Source organism: Cydia splendana, chromosome 16 (genome assembly GCF_910591565.1).
Source record: "Cydia splendana chromosome 16, ilCydSple1.2, whole genome shotgun sequence".
In the NCBI taxonomy this organism is placed as follows: domain Eukaryota; kingdom Metazoa; phylum Arthropoda; class Insecta; order Lepidoptera; family Tortricidae; genus Cydia; species Cydia splendana.
Window position 1 is genome coordinate 5458232 of NC_085975.1, and position 23973 is coordinate 5482204.

Genomic DNA, 23973 nt, shown 5'->3' on the forward strand with positions numbered 1-23973 from the left:
AGAAATAGGTAAAAAATAATCTGTCTACGTATTGTTTGACTCAATAATATGATTATTTTGAGTGGTGACATAATTTGGAAACAATGACACTAATAATGAATGTAAGTACGGCAATATGATGTGTAAAAAATGTTCTTAAATGTAAGAATTTAATAAATTGTACATACTTAAATAAGTTTTCCGCGAACATTAGGTAACCAAGTTTACATTAAAGCAATATATAATTATGATTATTTATTGTATTACATCTATTATAATATTTAAAACCATATCGAATAACAGATACAAACAAGGAGTGTTCAACGAGAGATAAGATTCAAGAAGACACTTTGGTCAGTTTTACTCTGGGTGACTCTAGTTTTGCTAAAACTGTGCAACCCAAAAACAAAGGCTTGAAGACGGTTCTGCTGTGTACCGAATTGTATTAAAAGCGATTTTGAAAATGTAGAAGGAGGTAGGAAAATAATTGTACAAATATTCCAATACAGAAAGGTTTCTGTTTCTATTTGGGCATCAGATATGATTGTAATTTTACTTTGCGACCTTCATTTTATGCTGATATCTGAGCTATAGGTTTTGTTTTTTCTATGTGGGTAACATAAATGTATATAATTATGCCGTTGGCATATTATGATCGTTCCGTTAAGCATCGCAGGGAAAATATAGATGGTCAAGCAAATCTTGTCAGTAGAAAAAGGCGCGAAATTCAAATTTCCTATGAGACGATATCCCTTCGCGCCTACATTTTTCAAATTTGCCGCCTTTTTCTACTGGCAAGATCTGCTTGACCAACTTTACAATCTCTTGGTGTTCTTTACACTTAGAATATTGTATGATGGATGCAGTTATTTTTTTAAAACGACGCTGCACGACTAAATAGTGTCATTATCACGCAAACTGCGACTATCATGCGCAGGTGTGAATGTAACCACAGGAAAGCCAAAGTAATTCCGATAAACAGTGAACGTCGTTAATTGCCAATCAAAAACCAGTCTTAACAAGCCTGCAATTGATTATTACACTTTGATTGGATCATGTAACGAAGTACTCAACGTACCTAATCTTGGTTGTAGACAGAAATAATAGAGTTGGTAAAAGGCTTCGAGTTTTGAGTCCTTGAGAACTTTTACTCCAGTCGTCATGGTTTAGTTCTTTTAAATACTCGAGTCTTCTGTAGAGTCACACTCAAGTCCATTTCTAGAGTAGGTAACTCAAACATTTTACAACAATTTTTAAGATGCATTGTCTTCGCTGACAACAAACCACAGCTTATATAGATACTATACGTACACAAAGTATTTCCTTAGCGACCATTTTTAAGAAACTCTAAAATTGTTAACGGACTCTGTATTACAGAACCCCAATCATTTTGAGTCGCGTGTACTTTAAAAAGGGCATACGTAATTATTCCATAAAATATTTTAAGCGCAGAGTCTTGTCAGGACCTTTTATGGCCTGAGAGTAATAAGTATTCCTACCTGTATGGCACTTCTCTCACACCAAGTCTCTGAATCAAGTCTCTCTGAACTGAGTTCTTCAAATTCAGACTCGAATGCCTCGAGCCACCAACGCTTGGCAAAAATCTCACATACTCGTACCGTGGTACGACCTAGATCCTTCTAGATCTAGAACTATTCACGCGGAGACGCCGCAGACAAAGGCACGGGAATATTATGAAGGCCCCTCACAATTTATTGTTAGGCTTAAACGCTGAGCTCACGTCAGAACTTTTTAGTGTATGGTAATCCGCGTTTTGCTGGATGCTTGTTTGGAGTTTGAGGATTTTAAATATAAATAAAAAAAATAGGTTCAGGTGGGGAGAACCATGACTAGAGGGTCACTTGTTTGGATTTTCATTGATCCTGGGCCTCAGGCAAAATAAGTACTTTCCTTTCCCATCTAATCTTCATATTTTCATGTAGATAAGCTAAGTAAATTATTAATATGTGTTGTTCTTCGAATTGTTTTTAAATGCTGGAGCGATACATTTATTCAGTTTAAAACTACGCAAAGACAGACTCGCGAGATGAGATAAACTAAAGACTTCAAGTCAATCCCAAAGTCCCAACCTAATAACACATTCCCGAATTGTATTTAAAATACGTTCCATTCTCTCGTCGTATCACAGATATATGAAATGCGGATCGTGAAGTTATTCTTAAGCAGGTAGGATTTGTTGTTGAAAGGAAGGTGACTGAGCTTTATTCCAATGGAAACCTAGCAGATGCGAGTCGAATGCAGAGGCAATGTTTTGGCATGGTAGGCAATGTTTAGGAAGTTAACGGTATAATTTTTTGTCTCGATGTGACAGTCACATTAGTAAACCTTAAGAAGTTGTTACACCTTCCTGTATTTAGTTTTTTTATGATACCTATAAGAGGCAAACCAGCAGACGAACCCCAAACAAATACCAAAGCGGTTGTAGTAACTAAGGGACACCGCAATCGTCACTACGTCAGACACGATGTAGATATTGCGGCGTCCCTGTCGGCAGTTACTAAATTCAGAAGGTGTAAAAACTTTTTAACGTTCGAGTCATCTTGTTTCGATAAACATTTGGAATAACAGCACTCGGAGTTCTAACTCATATCACGATTTGAGGATTGCCGATGACGCCGAGTGCACGCGACATAGTCTGACACTTAGCCGTGATGAATCGATAGCATAGCGTGCTATCGAGTAGCGTAGCTACGAGATTCTAGACTAGCGATTTAATTTTAGTCAGGATTTCGTATTTAGAAATCTTGAGAAAGTTTACTTTCAGACTGACGCGTATGCCTAAGCCACTAAACGCACGTTCGACGCCAACGCCCACCGCCATACATCGGTAAAAACTAATTTATGGCGGCGTCAGCTTGGAGCATGCGTTCCGTGGTCCTTGAGTTTGCTTTCGAGTCATCTGTGTTCAAGTTAGAATAATAGCACTAGAAGTCTTATCACGATTTAAGGATTGCCGTTGAAGCCGAGTGCACGCGACATAGTCTGACACTTAGCCGTGATCAGGTTCTGCACTGTAACGATTTTAATTTTTATCAAGATTTCGTGTCGTTGATAGGGCAAAGACTTGTCTTATGAAGTTATGAGCAGCGCCACATTGACCGCTCACGTTTGCAATTGTATAACATAACTGTGTTATACATTATTGTATTGACTGACTACTTGGATTAACTACGTAACTCAGGTATAAAAACGCTCGTCTAAACTTAGTCTATTTCTTAATGTGCAATTTTGTGACCGACTTAGACAAAACTACCCGAGGCCATTGCTTATTTTAAGCCTGGAGTTGGTTTGGCGCGATCATAACATTGGTATTTTTTAGCATCTCGACGGCTCCATTGCAGTTGGTCAATGACTCTGTTGTTTTCTATATTGTGCATACGGCACGCTACTAATAGGCCATCGCTAATGCTGCTGCTGTAATTTAAGTCTCTTTCAACGGGGTTTACATCTGCAATAAGACTATGTTGTCTTCTAGGTATACTATACATACAGCGCGCTACCAGCCAGAGCCCATTGCTGAGTTTTTCTTGCGTCAGACTGGGTTATTCGGACGCTTGACTATTTCCCAACATGAGAGCTACCTTATATGAAGCCGGCGTATTGTCTGTTGTATTCTCCACAAACTGTACATAACTACATACGGCACGCTATAAGAGGCTCAGTGGCCTGAAACTCAAGCGCATGTGCCGCGACACCATGTGGAATACCCATCTCCTTCTAACAGTATTACTTGGAAAGAGTGCTGCTGGGTGGGTGCTGATGGGGTTCACGTTGGATTATAACTTAGTGTCTTTCAGCATCACGGCAGCTTCGTATGACGGTAGCCCGCTGTCACAGCGCGGTTTGCAGCGGCTGCAGGGCTCTGTTGTCACCTCCTGGAAATATAAACCTTATTTACTGTACGATAGAGTATGATTTTCCGCTGTCTTCATAAGCTTTTATTTAGCTTTAAAGTTTGTATGTTCAGATCATATTGCAAGCTAAATTAGATCCGCTTCCCATTATTCGATTGAGCTGAAAATTCACATACATATGTAAGTTGGTTGACAATGCAATATTATGGTACCATCGAGCTGATCTGATGATTGACACAGAAAGTGGCCATAGATGGTCTGTGATAAAACAACGCAACCTAATTGTGTTTGGGTTTATTGGAATTGTCTAATAGATGAGTATTAGTTGCCTGTTGAAAGAAAAGTGCAGCGATAAAAGCTAGCAAGAATTATATTTTTGTCAAAAAACTTTTTTTGTAACATGCTTTTACCTGTAAGGAACAGTCTTTCGGTTCGGCGGGGCAGTCGACCACGGTGTCGTAGGCGGGGGGAGGGCCGGGAGGGGGTTCCACGACCTGCGAACAAAAATACTTCGTATTACACAGCCTGCAGTGGCTGTCCCCGAAACCTGGCCCCGCTCAAACGGTATCACCAGGCTAGGGGTCATGGGGTTGGGTAACGATCGGTAGCGACGAGCTGGCCCACATCAGCCACACAATCCTCCTCACATCGACGATGACTGACCTCCCCATACGGTGGGGAGCGACCCGTAACAGCCGTCGCAGACGGAAGGCGGAAACGGCCTCTCATACCTCCCTTACAGGGAGTACAGGGAGGTATCGAATGACACACAAGCAACCTGCAGTGAGTGACGGAATAATTGTGGCAAATGCAGCGGCGAATGTCACTCATTTCATCAAGAACTTGACAGACAGCGGCGGCACCGCGCGGCAACAAGAACAATAAAGGTTCCGTCACACAGGCGTGTTTTCCGGGCGGGGCGTGAGCGCGGCGTGAGCGTTTTATATGTAAAAGCGGCGCGCCCCGCTCACGCGCCGCCCGCAAAACGCGCCTGTGTGACGGAGCCTCAATATCGCGCGTTTGACCAAAATACATGAGTTAAACCGTATAATTAGATTAGTGTTCGATTTAGAAATTACTTTCTATCGATGATGATAATTTTTAAGACGATATTTAATAAACGCAAGCACTGGTACATGTTTGCACCCGAAAAAACGGGCTATAACTCACAAATGCCAATGACTCATGTGTGTTATACGTGATGGATGAGTAGAAGCCCTATAAAGTACTTACTGAAACCGGAGCCCCAGAATTTGTAATAATTTTCATTTCCATAATAATTTTTCATGTAATTATTATAATTGTAAGATCTACAGTTACAAAGCAATTATCACCGGTCCCTACCCCTTCTGCAGAGATTTAAACAAATATAACCCTTTCACTATTTATTTTGCGGTATAAATAAATTTGACTTTTCCACATAATTAACCTTTTGTAATTAACTATCGAGAATTTCGCTCTGTTATTAATTTCACTATGAAAACAGGGCGTATATAATTGAAGGACCCTTGCGTATAGGTCAAATTTCCTTATTACTAACACTGAATTTGGACTACAAAAGCATTAATTGTAGAAGGTTGTTAGGTATGAGATATTTTATTTCATAGGTTAGGTACGTTTAGTTGGTGTTTTCTTAGGCTGTGATATAATAGTATGCCTTTTAGTGCAAGTTCAGACGGTTGTCCATATTATGTATCAGGGTGTCATTCTGAATCCCTAACAACGTTTGTCCTAAAGTCAGTTGCCCTAACTGGTTTGTCCTAATGGGTAAATTAGGGTTTTTAGTGTTAGGACAACTGATCATTATGACAAACAATATTAGGCAATGCAAAGATAGGAGAAAAGACTTTAGGGATTCAGATATAGATCCTATGTATCATACATTTGAGCCGTCCCGGTAACCAGGCACATATTTTTGTAACTCATTGTGACATATTTTATTCAGGCTTATAGTTTTCACCAAATTAGAGAGGGTCGAAATATCCTGAATGGGTTCAAGAAAACTTACTGTTCTGCCTCTTTTATTTGTTTTACTTGACTTGGCCCCTGCCAACTGCCCCTGCAGTGCCCCCCGATGTCGTAGCTACTTTCTTTTGATGCATAATTATCTGATTGTTTCAGATGCTGTTAAGGAATCGGGGTTGCATTGTGTAATGGTAAGTTACCAACATTTTAGGACTTTCTTACTTAATGGCGCAGCGACCCAAAATGAGTGTTGGCCTCACACACACGCCAGTTGCCTCGATCCTGTGCCATCTCCCACCACTCCCACCAGTTATCGGCTTGGAGATCGCGCAAGTCCACTTGAACCTCATCGCCCCAGCGATACCTCGCTATAAAGTTTTGCAAACCAAATGAGGATGCAGTCAGCGCTCTATTTAATTGTAAATATCAAGTGTTATATTAGAAACTCATTGGTGCAAGCCGGGGTTTGAACCCACAACCTCTTGAAAGGCGAGATCTTACCGCTATACTTGCCGCAAAACTAAGTAGCGAGTCAGGTCATAATGCCATATCTTTCACTCCTGGTTGGTATTAGACAAGGGTAAAGGAGATAGCATTATGACCTGTCTCGTCACTTAGTTTAGTATAGGCTACCAGCGCTCATACGTTTTTGCTTAACACATTCAATGCCGAAAACCCGACTATCGTTTCCCTTCGTTTCCGTTTACTGATTTCGTTCCCAGGCCGGACGATCCGATAGTCGGGACCGTGGTACTACTGCTTTAATATATGACGAAATTGTTGTGGCCTGGCGCGGACGTCTTGTTGGGCTGGGTGGCAATGAATATGTTAATATAAAATTAATTTTGGTAATGTTTTTGCCTCAACATTTCATATCGCAGTAAAGTACGTAGTTTGATAACACCTAACTAACCAAGAACTCAAACAGCCGTAGTAAAAAAGATTGGTTTGCGTACGACATTTATGAGACCATTACAGCTATAGTGACTGTTTAAAAATCAAGTCACGTGAAGGTAACGTCACCATAAAATTGATTTATTACCTATTCAACGTCTTTTCGAATGGGATTTAGTACACAATTGGTACGCTTGAAAAAAATGTTACCTCTAGTTTAGGAGTACAGTACAGTACAGTCAAATGAAGTTGAGGTTGCTGTAGATCTCCCTAGCAACCCCTCCTGAATTCCAGCATAGGTATTTACATTCACAGCTGAGCTATGGTCGTAGCCGATAACATGGGTTTCCCAGTATGTAGCGAAAATGCTTCGTAATAGAGGCAAAACGACAACGTTTCGTGATTAGCGCTAATTGGGTTAAGGAGGTACTTTTTCGGAGTTTGGGATTGCTAGATAGCATGACTTCAATAAACTCTCCGCTAACAGAAAGAACTGTTACATTATGGACTTCATATTTAATGCATCCGAGCAAAGTAAAGGTACCCCTAACAGCAGCAGAAAGTCAATTGCAGCGGCACCACCTAATAAACTTGTTGCATCCATGCGTTTTCAGACGTGTGAACACGTAAAACACTCAACATAACGTCGCGTTTGTGAAAAATGTTCCTCCTGAGTCCTCCTTGTCATTATTGCTGTTTCGAATTTAGAACCCTTGTATTCCATTTTAATTCAAAATGCGATTTGGATTAAATCCTTTATAAAGGCCTCAGGGACAGGAGGATACAACATTTCTGGGAATAGGAAACCTAAGCTTTTATACTAAAAGTTTTATTAAATATCTCGAACCGAACACAGGTAAAGTGATCGATGGTAATGCATCCCATACTGGTACATATTCCATAACGATGGGGCGGGCGGGCAGGTTTGTTTCAAAAAGTAGCCTAATGCTTTATGCATCAAGGTTACATTTAAATTGTTGTTGAGTTAAAAACAGATACCTAAATCTAGCTGATAGTCGGGTTTCAGCAAGCTATTTTTATTTATATCCTTTCAAGGCTTTTAAATATTTATCCAAACTGAAATCCCGTAGTAATTCTGCGTGAGTGTGAAATACACTATAATTCTTTTTTTTTTCTTAGCCCGTTATAGTGTCCCACTGCCCACAGTGCCCACTTTGCACTGTGCCCGGGCAAAGGCCTCTCCCCTTGATTTCCACAACTCCCGTTGTTGTGATTTTTCCGGCCAGTTACTGTTGAAGGCGTCTAAGTCGTCCCGCCATCTCCGTCTGGGCCTGCCACGTCCGCGCTTCTTTTGCGGCATCCGCTTGGTGGCTATACTAGCCCACCTATCCGGATGCATGCGGCAGACGTGACCCGCCCAATCACTCAAAACAAAAATCATTAAAAAATTAATCATAAATCATAACAGGTGAAAAATAAAACAATTGAAAATTATAAACCAATTTGATGTGGGCTTGTTTCAAATTAACTTCAAATACAAATTTGTGACGTATATAAGCCAACTGCCTACGTAAGATTCGCCCACACGATGCACACAAACAATTTCATTTGCAGTACCTACGTCATAATTCAAATCTGGATTTAACCTATTGCCCATTGTGTCGTTTTCTGCACAATCTACGAAACTCACTTCTATTCTAGTTCCCCAGAAACTACTTAGGTATAATTATGGTTACCTATACATAGGATAAGTATGATCTTAATTACTTCGAAAAATCACATACTGGTACCGTGAGCATAGAGAAATAGGTACTCTTAATTTAGAGTGCTCAATCCATACCTATATACATGCGTTTTAATAAGTTTGAAATTCGACAAAATTGTATACTTTTTAGGCTTAAATCTTATTACAAATAAGTTTTCGCAAAGCTCGATTAAAACTTATTATAAATGCACTCTAAGCTTAGGTTAGTTCAGTTTAGGTTACTTAGGCCCACTTGGACCGTCCCACTAACACGGGTTTAAGCGGTTAAACCGTCAAGTGGCGCTAATAATGAAATAAAATTGATTTTCATTGACAGAGAACAATATTTAAATGTGAACTCAATCAGACTACATAAAAATAAACAGAAAAATGTGATAAACACGTAAATAAATGCCCTTTAAGTTTTTTTTTAACTTCTAAAAACGAAATAAGTAAGGATACCATTCGATTCCTCACATTTTATCCAGAAAAAGATTGTATAGCAACTATATACATAAACGCAATATTTCACCGACAAAAACGCAATTTTCTTGTGTTGTTCATAGTGTTCATACTTCAAGATGGACTCTCAGTGACCTTGACGTCACGGTCACTTATCGTTTTGTTAGGGGCGTTTCGCGAGTGAAGTACGACTGCCGGACTTTGACTATCATTTCTGACTTTTGTATTGCTTTAATGCAATGGGTCCCATATAGACATTTGATCCTAAAAATAAACCTGATTGATTGATACCATCAATTGAAATTTATCATGTAGCCTATTATAGGAAAGGTTACTACAGATTAGGCTGGGACCTGTTAAACCTACCTATGCATCCAGGCATTGAATAATCGAATTAAGCAAGCACTCGATTCGACCGTATCAACCGTATCGTACAAGAGTCGAGCAATGCTTTACCCTTACCACGAGTTTGCAATTCTTCGTTTTATCTATAGGTTTAGAAAGAAAAAAATAAAATTAAATAAACTCCGAACACAAAGTAACGGATTAACCGATTTTGATAAAACACGTTAAAGAACCACCGCAAGAAAACCTGCTTTCAAATAAAGAAAACCGCATCCAAATCGGTTTACTCGTTTAAGTGCTACAGTGTCACAGACAGACACACACATAGCGGTCAAACTTATAACACTCCTCTTTTTAAGTCGCTAAATATCCTCATGCTTACCCACTGCTGCGTAATGCATTGTAATGCTGGAAAAACTCGAGAACTTCCATGGGACGACATCTTCATAATATTTGACAGCTGTCAACAGTCAATTTAGTCAAAATTTGTCCCATATCCGGCGGGGCGGGACATAGTTATTAGTTATGCACAGAGCCAATAGCAATTGCATAAGTTCATTCGTAGGGCACCTATTTATGAGTCAGAAGAAGTTTTATATAAAAAAAACACTACTACATAGCTCTATGATCTTTATATTACTATGAGGAACGAAAAATAATCATAGATGAGCGTTTCTTTTATTTTTTGCGATTTATATATAATGTGACCTTTTTTGCCACTTTTGTGTTATTTCTAGTCAGGATAGCGAGCCCTTTTCATCCTTATAGGAGAAGAAAAGTGTACATTTTTCAAACCTTCCTTTTTGTTACCACCATACAAAGTATATGGGGAAATGGTAACACAATATGAAAAAACTCTGGGACATTTCTTTTATATAACAAAAAGGAAGGTTTGAAAAATGTATGGAAATTTTAGGACACTTTTTATCTCTTATAAGGATGAAAAGGGCTCGTTATCCTGACTAGAAATAACACAAAAGTGGCAAATAAGATCACAATATATAAAAACGGCAAAAAATAAAAGATCCCTCAGATAAAGATTGATATATGATCCCTCAGATATGTTACTTAATCGTTCGTGCCTTTCATGCTATTTCATTCAGCATATCGTTTTAAAATGAGAGCGAGTTTGATTGTAAGGGGGCGGCGAGTGCCGTGCATTGGTGCACTAGGAACTAAGACCGCTGCGAACTCGTGGTAAGGGCACTTGACTCAGCGACGGCTATCACGGCACATTGCTTCGGCTAGAAATTAAACCGGGGAATTTAAATGATTAGACGTGTGCATTGCACCGATTTGCCCCTTTCACCGCACCGCACCGTTGCAGTGTTCTGCAAGTACACCTATGTTAGAGAAATACCTACGTGTTCGTACTAATGTCACAGAATAAATAATAGAACTAGGTACAGAAGGTCCTCACTCCTCTCTCTAACAAAACGCGTCTACGACAGAATGACTGCCAGATGGCGCAAGCGCGAGCAGGCGTCCGTTCCGTAGCGGTGCGCGGCAACTATATTTTGGTGTCTAGCAGTAGTGCTAGACACCAAAATTGGTGCGGCCCGCATATGGCCGCATGTACATTGTAGCAGCCACGCCTGCTAATGTTTGAAAAAAAATCAAGCAAAATGCCTGGAAAGTTAATTGTCAACAGGAAGGAAACATAAATGGAACTTTAAAAATCTGTTCATATTTTTCGAAATCGTGAATATCGTGAGACTGAAAAATCGAAGACTCGATTTAAAAAAACAGAAGGCCTTTTAGATTTCAGATATTTATTTCTTGTTTTGGAAGTAGGTGGTCATTGGATCACGGTTTAGTGTAGTTAATATAATATAACTAATATTAGTAAAATACCAAACATGTAACATGGTAAGTAAGTATTAATGCCTATCTAAATTTAGACCAGTACGGTTACCATCAGTTTGTCACTGACATAAACGCCGTCGAGAACGTAATTTACTTTCTATACATCTCGCTCGCACTAATATGCGAGTGCGAGCGAGATGTATAGAAAGTAAATTACGTTCTCGACGGCGTTTATGTCAGTGACAAACTGATGGTAACCGTACTGATCTTCATACTTCACTGGCGTTGTACGAGTATGACTTGAGAGTTGTGTGCAATGCACCGATTCGCAGGTTTAAACCCAAGAGCGTATTACTGAAGCGAGAGCATTTAACGACAGGAAAATTCTTGTATGCTGGGGGCTCTTATTGAACTTTTTTTTCTTTACTTAGCTTTAATATAAAACGGCGTATATTTGGAACAGAGTAGTAGGTGTTATGTTCCATTACTCCGACATGGATGAGTCAAACAGCTTCATGTGTTTATTTTTTACTTTAAGCTAGAAGTGGAAAGTGAAAGCTCCTAACTTTTATAAAAATTATAATATTATTCAAATCTGTCTATTGGATATAGTAACTACGGGCGCTTAATATTTAACAGATATAGTGAGAACCATCCTGCAAATACTGCGCACGTATTTTCGGTATTTTACTGCCAAATAAGCTACTTTTACTTCCCTTAGCTGCATTAGTTCGGTATTTCGGCACCCGATTGATCGGCACAATTAGGCAACTAAAACTAAACCGGCCAGCAACAAGTCGAATTCAACTGTTCGGCTCAATTCCGGCCGAGGATTCTCATTGATGCCCGAGCGCAGGCGAGTACAGTGCATGAGTAGGTAATAACAATTTGTAAATTCAAACCTACACATAATTAATTTTCTCCCCCTACCACTGCAAAAAATTATACGCAAATAACAACACCGTCAAGAATATAAAACTCAATACTGTTTCGCCTCTCTACGGGACATCCTCAGGAGATGCTACAGATGTTGACGCTTCGATATCCGCCAAAGGAAGTCGTTTTCCTGTACTACCTAAACCTGTATTTGAATGAGATTTTACCGCGTCATTTTAGATATCTATTTGTGATGTGAATATAAACGTAAATGATAAACTATACGCAACAATTTTTACTGCGGACAGAGCAGATGCAAATCTATTTAGTTCTCGTCTGAAATGAATAATTGGATCGAAACCTTAGTGTTCTAATGTAGGTTATTTTCTTTTTACTTGAATTTAAACCCTAACTTTGGTGACGTGGCATTTTCTAATTCTAAAATCACATGTGCCAGGTATCAAGTACGTATTAAATATGAAACAATAGCTATGCATAAAGTGTTTATATTGGTTTGTCCAAGCGATCAAGTTGCCAAAGCTCTGCCAGCAATTGCAATGCCAGTCCTAAGTAGGGTTGCCAACCGTACTATATAATATAGTATTGTACTATATTTCGGCCTTGCGTACTATATATTTTTAGGATACTATATAGTACGCAAAAATACTATATTTCGATGGGTCCTTACGCTGTGCTTTTTTTTTCATAAATATGAAATAAGTTCTTAAACTGAACAAGCGCGAGTGTTGCATGCTTGAACGTGAACCTACATGTCAATGTTACTGTCAAGAGTGTTATGTCAAAAGTGACACTATCAGTGTCACTGTCACGTCCTCATGTACAGCGCTCAGCCAACTGTCAACGGTTTTTTCATCTTGTGATGTGACGTTTCAGAAGTTTGTAACTTTGCATCGACGAAATAAATTGAAATAATATTTCAAACTACTTAAGAAATGGATGACCAAAATGATAATCTGATAATGATCAAAGTAATAAGGATTATAATAGGAACAATGGGTCGGCCTAAAGCAAAGGGGGTGCAAAAAAAGACCAAAAGTGCAAAATGTATAGGTATCGTAGAAAAATTTCAATCAAAACGCTAAAATAAGCATGTTTTTTTTTTTTGTTAGCCTGGTTAAGTGTCCCACTGCTGGGCAAAGGCCTCCCCTCGCTCCCTCCACTCAACCCTGTCTTTTGTATTTTTCCGCCAATCCAGACAAAATACGTCCAAGTCGTCCCGCCATCTCCTTTTCGGTCTGCCTGCACTCCGGCTAGCACCATCTATGGTGTTCCGTGGGTCCCACTCCGTAACCATTTTGGCCCACCTTTCAGGGTGCATGCGGCAGACATGTCCAGCCCAGTCCCACTTAAGCTTAGCGGTCTTGACACCTACATCTACAACTCTAGTTCTGAAGCGCAGTTCCGTGTTTCTGATTCTATCAGTCCTGCGAACACCCAGTATACTGCGCTCCAACGCTCGCTGGCAAACCTTGAGTTTGGACTTCAAAGCCTCAGTCAATGACCATGTCTGAGCACCATAGGTTAGGATAGGCAGGATACACATGTCGATGAGTTTGCGCTTGAGACACAGGGGAAGGTCACCCTTCAATAGCGCCTTCATGGACCAGAAGCTCTTCCAGGCGTTATCGATACGTCTATTGACTTCTATGGTTTGCCTGTTTTCGAAGGAAGCTATCTGGCCCAAGTAAATGTACTCATCAACATACTGTATATCCTGCTCATCTACCGTGACCCTATCTTTTGCTCTGTTGGTCATCAACTTGGTCTTCGCTCTGTTCATTGTGAGTCCAACTTCAAGGCTCGCAGTGCTTGAGGTCTTGTAGCATGAGTTGCAGTTGAGATGCAGTGTGGGAGAAAAGGACAATGTCGTCGGCAAAACGCAGGTTAGTTAACCGCTTATTACCGACGACAATGCCCAACCCCTCCCACGAAATAAGCATGTTATGTAGGAAAAACTTTTCTCTAAAATCGAAAATGGCCAAGATATTTGACCCGAAAGTTGGGAAAAGTCTAGGACTTGGAAAATTTCGATGGATGATGTGTCATTATAACACTTATTTTTTTAATGTGTTATCGTAGAGAATACGCTAAAATAAGCATGTTTTGTAGGAAAAACTCTTCTTTAAGTCAAAAATGGCCGAGATATTTGACCCGAAAGTTGGGATATTAACACGAAAGTTGCTGTGTAATGTGTGTAATTACGTTTTTTGGGTTGTTGAGAAAAAATACCTCGAAGCTTTGCTCTCGCCTTAGTCTTCTAACCTAATCATATCCAAGTCGGCTCTGCCCAGGAAGGTCTTGCTCGCTCGTTTCGCTCGCTCGTTGACACTTCCTTCAAATATTAAAATATAAAGTCTAACAATTCGGGCATTTTTGATTTAAAAGAAAAGTGTTTCCTACAAAACATGCTTATTTTAGCGTATTCTCTAGAATAACACAACAAAAAAATAGGTGTTATGATGACACAACATCCATCGTAATTTTTAATGTCCTAGATTTTTCTCAACTTCCGGGTTAAATATCTCGGCCATTTTTGATTTTAGAGAAAAGTTTCAAATAAAAGATTCTTATTTTAACGTAGGTACGATAACGTCATGAAAAATAGGTGTCGTAATAACATCACTCGCATGATTTTTTTTCTAAGTAATGCAACCCTTTTGCTTTAGTCCAACTAGGGTTTGCAATCCGGATCCGAAATGTATGAAATTATCCGGATCTGGATCCGGATCCGCGGATCTCCCCATACATTTCGGATCCGTCGTGCAAACCCTAAGTCCAACCCATGATTTTACACACGCCTACTGGCACGCGCGAGATTTGGCATACTTTTCATTTGTTTTATACCATCTCCTTGACTGTACTATATTTTCTTTCAGTGTACTATATATTTTATATGTAATTTTGCAAAATACTATATTTCACAAAAAAAAAGTTGGCAACCCTAGTCCTAAGCTCTCACTGAAAATGGCCATAAGTCGTGCGTACAATTAGAGCGTTTGAATCGTTCTTCACTAGGATTCTAACATTTTGGCCAGCCATTGTTCGCGGGCAAAGTTGCAAGCATTATGATTGGCAATTTCGTGGTTGTGGTGCTTGTGCTAGCCGTTTATCTTTCGATTTTAACGAACGATCGAGCCTTTCTGTAGTTTTAGGAATATTTACGAAATCAGATTTTCGTTTAAAGAGTGTAAAATCCAGTTTGAGGTTAAAACCTATGCATTAGAGTTTCAAAATCAAACCCAGGGCCCAGTATTGACACAGAATAAATAATAGTACTAGGTACAGAAGATTCACTCTCTAACAAAACGCGTTTGTTACGATTAGGACAGATATGACCGCTAGGTGGCGCAAGCGCCACGCGCAGCCTATGGCTAGCCACCAAAATTGGTGTGGGACGGATGTACTTGTAGCTACTTGTTGCGACGCGACGAAATCGCGGAGTGAGCCACGCCTGGTATTGATAAGTATTAGGTGTCATCAATTAACACACTTCCCGTAAGCCTCCATATCTAATTACACTTCATTAATTATATCTAATTATATTGTAGTATTAATTATTATGCCGGCAGTCGTCATTTACATAGTTAGAATCACTGTCAATCATGTGCTGGAGTAAGAAAAAACATCCAACCCAATTTAAACGTAGTAATAAAACCCCTCTTTTTGGGTTAGGATTTAAAAGTCACCAATTAAGGTCTCTAAAATAAATGGTGTCTCTCTAAGGCTCTCAACTTTTTACATTGACTTTGACCATTTTTGTAAATCTTGCAGTTGTAACCCTTTAATTTGTTTTCGTAATATTTTAGTAGGAAAGTAAACCAGTGACAGCTAAACGAGCCCGTCACGGGTCGCACCACCCGCGCGTCACTCCGTGACGTCACGGGTGACGTGACAGCACTGGATACGATTTATATCGAAAACAGTTTGGGTCTGGTTAACCCCCTACCACCATCACTGTCTGAAGTCACTACAGGGTTGGGCAGGTTAAGTGTCCTAGTTTTAAATAACCATAAAATTAAAACAAAGCTTCAAATCTGAATATTAAACTTGTTTTTATTTTAAGCATACTCTATATTTACAAAATTAATTCATTAGCTCAAATCGATCTCCTTTAACCTGTATAACTTTACGCATTCTACCATAGAATGAGTTGCACGCGGCACGCACTACCTCATCTGGTATATCGTCACATATCTTGACCAACCGATGATTGAATGAATTTAAATTCATTCCCTGTGTGCTGCCAATCCTGCTGAGTATGTATCCCCATATAGAAAAGTCCAACGGATTCAAGTCTGGTGAAGATGCAAGCCATTCTTACCACGGTATAAAATCTGTCAAATTTGTTTGACACCAATCTAGTGTACGTTTAGCTTTGTGAGACGGGGCACTGTCTTGTTGAAAGCAATAATAGTCATCCCCAAACAACTTTCGGATATTTTCTAGCATATGACCCTGCAACACGTTCTGAATATAATAGTCGTAGTAAATTTTTACTCCCCGGTCAATGAACAGCAGTGGTAGTTTGCCCCTAGGTGATATGGCACCCCATACCATGACAGCCGACGAACGCTTTGAAACCGCTGTACGGCTAATTTGTCTACTGGAATATCCCTTAATGAAGCACCGTAAACGCGATAATTTTGTTGATTGTGGCTATCTTGCAACTGAAACATCTTTTAGTCGGAAATAATAATATCTTGCACGTTCGGAATTTTTGCTTGTATAAATTTACAACGAGCTGGCGTTCCGCGTCCATGTTGATAACAATATAAAAACAATAGATATCAAGCTGACGTCTAGAAATCATAAAGACGCATAAATTCTCGATTAATAAAAAATAAAATAGTTAAAAAAAGTTGCGCTATATTTAAGTAAAATGGCAGTACAAAACTAGGACACTTAATCTGCCCAACCCTGTATACTGTAAATAAAGGTATAAAAGCACAAGTGAAAACTTCTTTAGCGGCGCTGTGCATTTTTTGAGGTGGGGAAAAAATGTTAAACTCGAGACAGCGTAAGGCGTAAAGCGTAACCCTCCCTTTCTACCGCGCGGCGAAAATGTATGCCTGCTGAGCCTGCTATTTCGTTTAGGCGGCGCAGGGCGCTTGCGTGACGTCACGTGTGACGGACAATGTAATTGTGTTTTTCATTTTTGATTTAGATGCCATCTAGTGAGTTTCCCTCAAACTGGTATTAATATAACTGCACTGAGAAAAAAAACTAACAAAAACACACTTAGAATTACAAAAATAAAACTTAATCCGGGGACAAGGAGAGTCAACTAATAGGAACAAATTGACTTTTGCAATTTCCATTTAGTAGGAAATACAACTTCTATATTTGTAATTTGAAGTATGCTAGAGTAATTTCAGAAATTTGGTTTTGTTATTCCGAGAGGTGCTTTAGCAATATCGGAGGTGATGACGTCATGGGTGAAAACTAACCGTTTTGTAATTCTCAGCGTTCTTTAGCAATATCGGAGACGATGACGTCATAGGTTTTACTAAACTGTACTGCGATTCCAAGCTAGCTGTTGTTATTCTAGAGATAATGACGTCACAGGCAAAAACTAAACTGTTTGCAATTCCAACCTCCCTAGCACAGGTGCGCCGCGAGAGCATGTTGCGCGCGTAATAAATACTAGTCTCTTTCTGACTGTATGAATAAGAAAGGAATGGGTAGAATATCTCGACAGGCTTTTATAGTGCCTCTTTAGTACAGAGATATACTACCAAACGCTTTTTTATTCATACAGACAGAAATAGAGACGGGTAGCTACCACGCGCGCGACATGCTCTCGCGGCGCACCTGTGCTAGGGAGGTTGGAATTGCAAACAGTTTAGATTTACCTATGATGTCATTATCACTAGAATAACAACAGCTAGCTCGAAGTTGCAGAACAATATATTCCTGTAGACACCAACTACACAGTAGGTCGCGGGTTAATATGTCCATGGCCCACAATATATCCTAAATTTATTATTTAACTTAAGTATGTTTTAAACAAAGAAGACACGAGACACGCCCGCCCGACATCCGACACAATACTAACTCTAACCAAATGAACGTAGCAAGTAGTAAATTTTACTAAAATCACTAACATTCGTTTCGCTGTGTTGGTATTACAAAACTCGTTTAGTGATTGGTACAACAATGAACATAAACACAACAAGTCTATCTACTAAATACCAGTAAACTTTGTAATGTCGCTATAGTAACAACTGAATTGTTATTTTAAATGGGGTAATGTCATTCCCGCGAACTCGTTTTTTAGATATTACAAAACTATGTAAGTGAGACATTTACTAAAATCATAACTTGAAATCACAGATGCTTTTTTCCAAAAATCACAAACTTTACTAGTAAAAATCTGAGAATTTTAGTAGTAATAAAAATGGATTGTAACAAATACTGAACTTTGTTTAATGCTCCATTTACTAAAGTCTGTTTGCTGAAATTAGATTTAGTATTACTGAGCTGTTTGTAGAAATAAATAAATTTTACAGAAATAGTGAAACTTCCATGATTACTACTAAAACTTCATTTTTTCCCCCAGTACAGAACTGTTTATTAATTCCTGGTGATGATTTTTCTCTCAGTGTGTAGTACTCACAGTGATGTGCTTAGGGGTTTCAAGTAATGCGACGAAATAACGCTAGATGGCGTTAACTTCAATTATACATAGTGCTGCAGACATTTTGCACTAGATGGCGCTGTTATTAATATTTTGAATTACAATGTCGTTGAGGTTTCACTTCTGCACTGCAACCCGTTGTTTCTTTTATTAATAACTTAATAATTTTTGTTTCTATTTTTTTAAATTATATAAGAGGCAAACGAGCAGACGATTCGCCTAATGGCAAACAATTACCATTTCCCATGGACACCTGCATTTAACATGGGAGTAGGTACGCTCTTTTCTTGAAGGTTTCAACTTACGTGGTTCTAGTGGTGAAAATGGTTGGTTGGTAAAATGGACCCCGATTGCCCTAGAATGCCAAGCTCTAGGATAGATGAAAGCAAGGAAAGAGGGGTAAATATTGACCCAAACTAGTCTGACCCAGGTATCATCATCGCTCGTCTCATTCGTCGTTTATTTCTTATTTAGCCCTGTACCCCGCAGGGGACCACAGGAAAACATCGTGAGGAAACCGGAATAATCCCAATAAGGCCTAGTTTATCCCCTCTGGGTTGGAAGGTCAGATGGCATTCGCTTTCGTTAAAACTAGTGCCTATGTCAATTCTGGGGATTAGTTGCCAAGCGGACCCCAGGCTCCCATGAGTCGTGGCAAAATGCCGGGATAGCGCGAGGAAGAAGAACCCCGCAGGGGACCTAAACCATTAAATTAAGAATGTCATAGGAAAAACTTACACAAAAAAAACCTAGCCCCATTTTAGTTTCCTTTATTGATCATTAGACGATATTGGTAGGGATGTAGGGATATGGACTTCATTGTAACTAGCAACATTTACTTTATTGACCCGGCAACCGGCACCGGCATCATATCTCACGAAATTGCCCGTGTATGGCACGTTATCATTAAAACAGCACGATTACACCCTGATCCAGGCACAACATCGGAATCACCTATTCGGCGAAAGCAATTACCGTAACGCGATATTTATTGGAACCCAGGGATAACATGGGCCCCCGGGAGAGTTGAGAGCGTTAGCCAGATGGGTTTAGCGATACGAAACGTGGAAATATTGGTGAGGAGTTATGGTAGAAAATGTTGAGTCACCCAGGAACTGATTCATCCCGCACAGCAACCGTATGTAAAGATTGTGATCGTTTTCAATCTATAGTAGTGCTGGAAAAGCATTTTTAGGGTTCCGTACCCAAAGGGTAAAAACGGGACCCTATTACTAAGACTCCGCTGTCCGTCCGTCCGTCCGTCCTTCTGTCACCAGGCTGTATCTCATGAACCGTGATAGCTAGGTAGTTGAAATTTTCACAGATGATGTATTTCTGTTGCCGCTATAACAACAAATACTAAAAAGTACGGAACCCTCGGTGGGCGAATCCGACTCGCACTTGTCCGGTTTTTTTATCTGACTATGGGAAGGGTCATGTAATCATGTTGTTTGTCAAGCTTTAATACAATCTTAACCAGCCTTCTTGAAATGATAAAATGATTGGGTTCTATTAAATAAAAACGAAACAATAATGAGTATAAAATGCACACAGCTATTGAAAATTAAATGGTAATTCATAAAGTAGCCATGCACTTTTGCAGCGGGGTGTACATCGGTACATTAATCTTTTATTATTTTGTGTTGTTTTTTATGGTGTACTCGTACTTCCCTCCACATTCATTCGTAAAATACCTTTCTCGTCACATAACTTTCATCCCTCCGCATCACATGCCCGTACCACGCATGGCGATTACCAAAGCAAAAAATAAATAATTTAAAAAAACCTATTTAAGTAGTTGCAAAACAACTGGTAGTTCATAATTTTGCATATGATTCACATGTAAAGTTCTCAGTCTATTGTTCTGTTAATAGTAGTTTATGTGACTGCTACATAGTGAAAGGCATTAAAATACGAGTGTGGGTTTATGAAACGAATGAAATGAGTTTCATAATAGTATCACACGAGTGTTTTAATGCCTAATTATGTACAGTTACATACACTGCTTTATCTACACACATATTATAAACTTTCTATGATATATTCACTAACCTCATATTACCTACAGCCGACATTGGGGCACTTTCCTCTCTGGCGGAACTCGCGGATATGAGCTGGCGTCTCCGAAATATCTTTATCGCACATTTTACACGAAACTTTTGTTATAGTTACTTTAAAAACAACAAAACAAATTATTTTTTACTTACAAATTAATTAAAATATAAACTGTACGTCAAATGGCGGCAAAAATAAACTTTTTTCACGCATGTCACGCATCCGTAGTTATTTTTTAATTCAGAGACAAACTAGAGTCGGGGTCGATTACCATATCGTCCGATACCAACTTACATGCGGGATTTGTCAATATTGTATGCAATTGTCATTTGATTTCGAATAAAACGTCATCTCGACTGATATTAGAATAGGGGTCAAATCAAATTGCTTTTTTTATTCAGAGATGTTCGAAATTTAAAATGCATTACCAAATCGATTTTGATATAGTAATGAAGCTATTACCACATTTTCACAGATAAGAAATTTGCTGTAACAAAACAGTTTATCTTAATGTGAGCCATTATTTACGGATTTTGAAGGCGTCATAGAGAGTTTATGATATGTGTGTAGATAAACAAACTAATTGGCCAGACTTGCAGCAATAGTAGTAGCGAAACACTTCCGATAGCCGACGGCAATGTTTGTTTACGGACACTAAAACGATTAGCGGCGTAGTGGGGATGGCAAACAGCACTACTAAGTTGCATCTTACAACATTTTATACTGCAGTCTACAACAGGGCCAACAGGCGTGCGAGCCAGGATAGGGGGTATTACTGAAGTTCTGCCGCCAGAGTGAAGCACTAAGCTAGCTAGTAAACCATAGAGCAACTTATAACAGAATGTATAAGTTACTCTATGGTTTTATCTGCCTTTATCCTTTACTGCCTTTGTCTGTTTTTTGACTAGTTTTCACAGACAAAAAAATATGACATTGATGCATCAAGGCGGTTTGTTAACAAGGGCCTACCGGGAAACGCGAAAATCTAAATTTACATAGTTATATGCCTTTTTATCGCTCGAATATGCAAGAGTGATAGAGGGGTTAGATAACGAAATTTAACGAAAAATGTAGACCCCCAGATTGTGATGGATAGTGGTAGTGGCGCCCCCTACGCAGAGTTTTGCGTATTATTCCCTATTAACAAATTACGGGTTTAAACAGGTTTTGATACGACATTGACGATCGTCTTGACGATTGGCGTGCTTCTCACGCACGACTTTCATTTCATTTCGCGTGCGCCAATCAGCGTGAGCGATCTTCAAGGTCGTATCAAAACCGTAACAAGTTGTTCAATCTGAACCGGGCACCAGCCATGTTCTCATGTAAAACTGAAATATAGTATTTAGATATAGTTTGTCAAAGGACTGTCTCATTTCAATCATAGACAGAGAGAATCATACTATCTTTGTCTTACACTAGTACTAGCACCCAAAAGAAAAGGATGACTATAGTTTTACTGACTGACAAATTGGTTTGATCAACTATATATTATTATTTGCAAGATCACAAGTGTATTAATGTTAAATACTAACGCTGCGGGAAATAGGATATACCGGTCATTAAATAAATTACTTACAAATAAGTCTAAGTTAGACTTATTCGTAATATATCTTACAACTATACTCTGTATCTTTAGGTATTTAAATAAAAGTAAGCAAAATCTACCCTCAAATGGCTCCTTAAGTCAGTGATGAAAACATTACATGATCAAATAATGTAGGTTAAAGTCGGGCCGTTCAGTGACAGATCCAGGCGGTTTTGTATTTGGTTGGATAACCAATAAATGTTATACCTATACGAAACTGTACGAATTGCTTACTTTTATTTAAATACCTAAAGATACAGACTATACAATAGGTACTATTGTTAGTTAAATTGACTTATCATTTTGTATTGCATCGTTCTGCTTTATCGAGAGTTTCTTCAATTTCAAATATATATATAGAAAACCGGTACAACATTTCAACTAAGGCTAAAGGCACATCCCTAAATTGGCTTAGAGCACTAGCTTAAACTCTTCTGGGGGCTCAGAAAAACGTTAACTCCAACTTTAGCCACACTATGCACTAACTTTTAGAACCATTCCGAAAAAGCTACGTTTTGAAAAACATTCGCTAAAGCCCGGTTTTAGATAGCGACATTTGGCCAGTGTTTGTCAAACTTTATTCCAAATGGTGCTCACAGATGTGAATAATCTCGTCTGTTTCTTAGTACTTACGCCAGTGGTAATAGTGCCGCGGTAGGATTTTTGATTATGTAATCCACCCGTGGCTAGAGAGCCGAATACCTACATGACATATATGAAATGAAGCATTGTTCGCTATAAAGCGCCTATCGCTGGAATAGTTACGAATTTCTCACAATGGTGCATTATTCTTGCTAATTTTCAACATGGTTGTAGCTGGATAGAAAAAAAAACTTATCTTTATAATATGTACGAGGTTTTGGCTGATATAAGCCCCAATCAATATTTTTACTTTCTTCAAACTTCAACACTTTTACACATTTCAGAGACGTAAGTGAAGAAGAACTGTGTGTTTATGACCAAATCTCTAATTAACGCTCCGCGATTGTTGCGCCATCTAGGGTCCTAGCTAAATTGGTTGTTCAATACTTACGCTATAGAGTTTCTAATTTAGCAAGAACCTTAAATGACATAACAATCCCGTGCGGTGACGGTACGTTAATGAACTTAAAACACCTATTATGTACATTACTATAGTCTGTATCTTTAGGTATTTAAATAAAAGTAAACAAACAATTTGTACATTTTCGGGTATAGTTATAAAATTTATTGGTTAACCGACCAATTACATAACCGCCTGGATCGGCTGGATCAGTCACTGAACGACCTGACTTTACCTACATTTATTGATCGTTTAATGTTTTCTTCTACCCTCAACTGGTTAGGAACCATTTGAGGGTAGATTTTGTTTACTTTTATTTAAATACCTAAAGATACAGAGTATAGAACCATGAAATTATGATATGAAACTTTTAAAGGTAAGCTACAACAGAACATTGTAGTTTTATGTAAGATTAAATTTACAAATAAAACGAACAAAAGATGGCGTGAGGTGGGATTGTCGTTGCTGAAAAGAAACTTAAAATAAAAGCTGTAAAGGAGATGTTTTAGCTCTGGATACCTCGGAGTAATTAACAATGGAGCCGCCATGTCTAAAATTTTCGGTACAAAATAGTCTGCCGTTTTTTGCGGGGGAGGGGCACATCAAATGTATAGGTACGTCATGTCAGATAAACGTCAGTCCATACATATGGTTGACATGTGGTTGACCATTGGCCGCCTTTTTTCGACAGAGGGGAACGCCTGTTAATGGCGGCTCCATTGT

The 23973-nt window shown here is 39.0% G+C and overlaps 2 protein-coding genes across 2 annotated transcripts in view; one reads left to right on the plus strand and one right to left on the minus strand.

Annotated features, from left to right (window-relative positions):
- Positions 1 to 23973, plus strand: part of LOC134798077 (probable beta-hexosaminidase fdl) — a 165013-nt gene that overhangs the window by 76710 nt on the left and 64330 nt on the right. Inside the window, exon 3 of the mRNA XM_063770412.1 lies at positions 5976 to 6010. The gene's annotated coding sequence lies outside the window, so the exon portion shown is untranslated. The remainder of the gene's footprint in view (positions 1 to 5975; positions 6011 to 23973) is intronic.
- LOC134798117 (uncharacterized) overlaps positions 3283 to 23973 on the minus strand; it is a 49395-nt gene continuing 28704 nt past the window's right edge. Inside the window, exons 3-4 of the mRNA XM_063770457.1 lie at positions 4265 to 4348; positions 3283 to 3875 (exon numbers count right to left, since the gene is read on the minus strand). Of these exons, the coding sequence (XP_063626527.1) occupies positions 3777 to 3875; positions 4265 to 4348 (183 nt within the window). The 3' untranslated portion in view covers positions 3283 to 3776. The remainder of the gene's footprint in view (positions 3876 to 4264; positions 4349 to 23973) is intronic.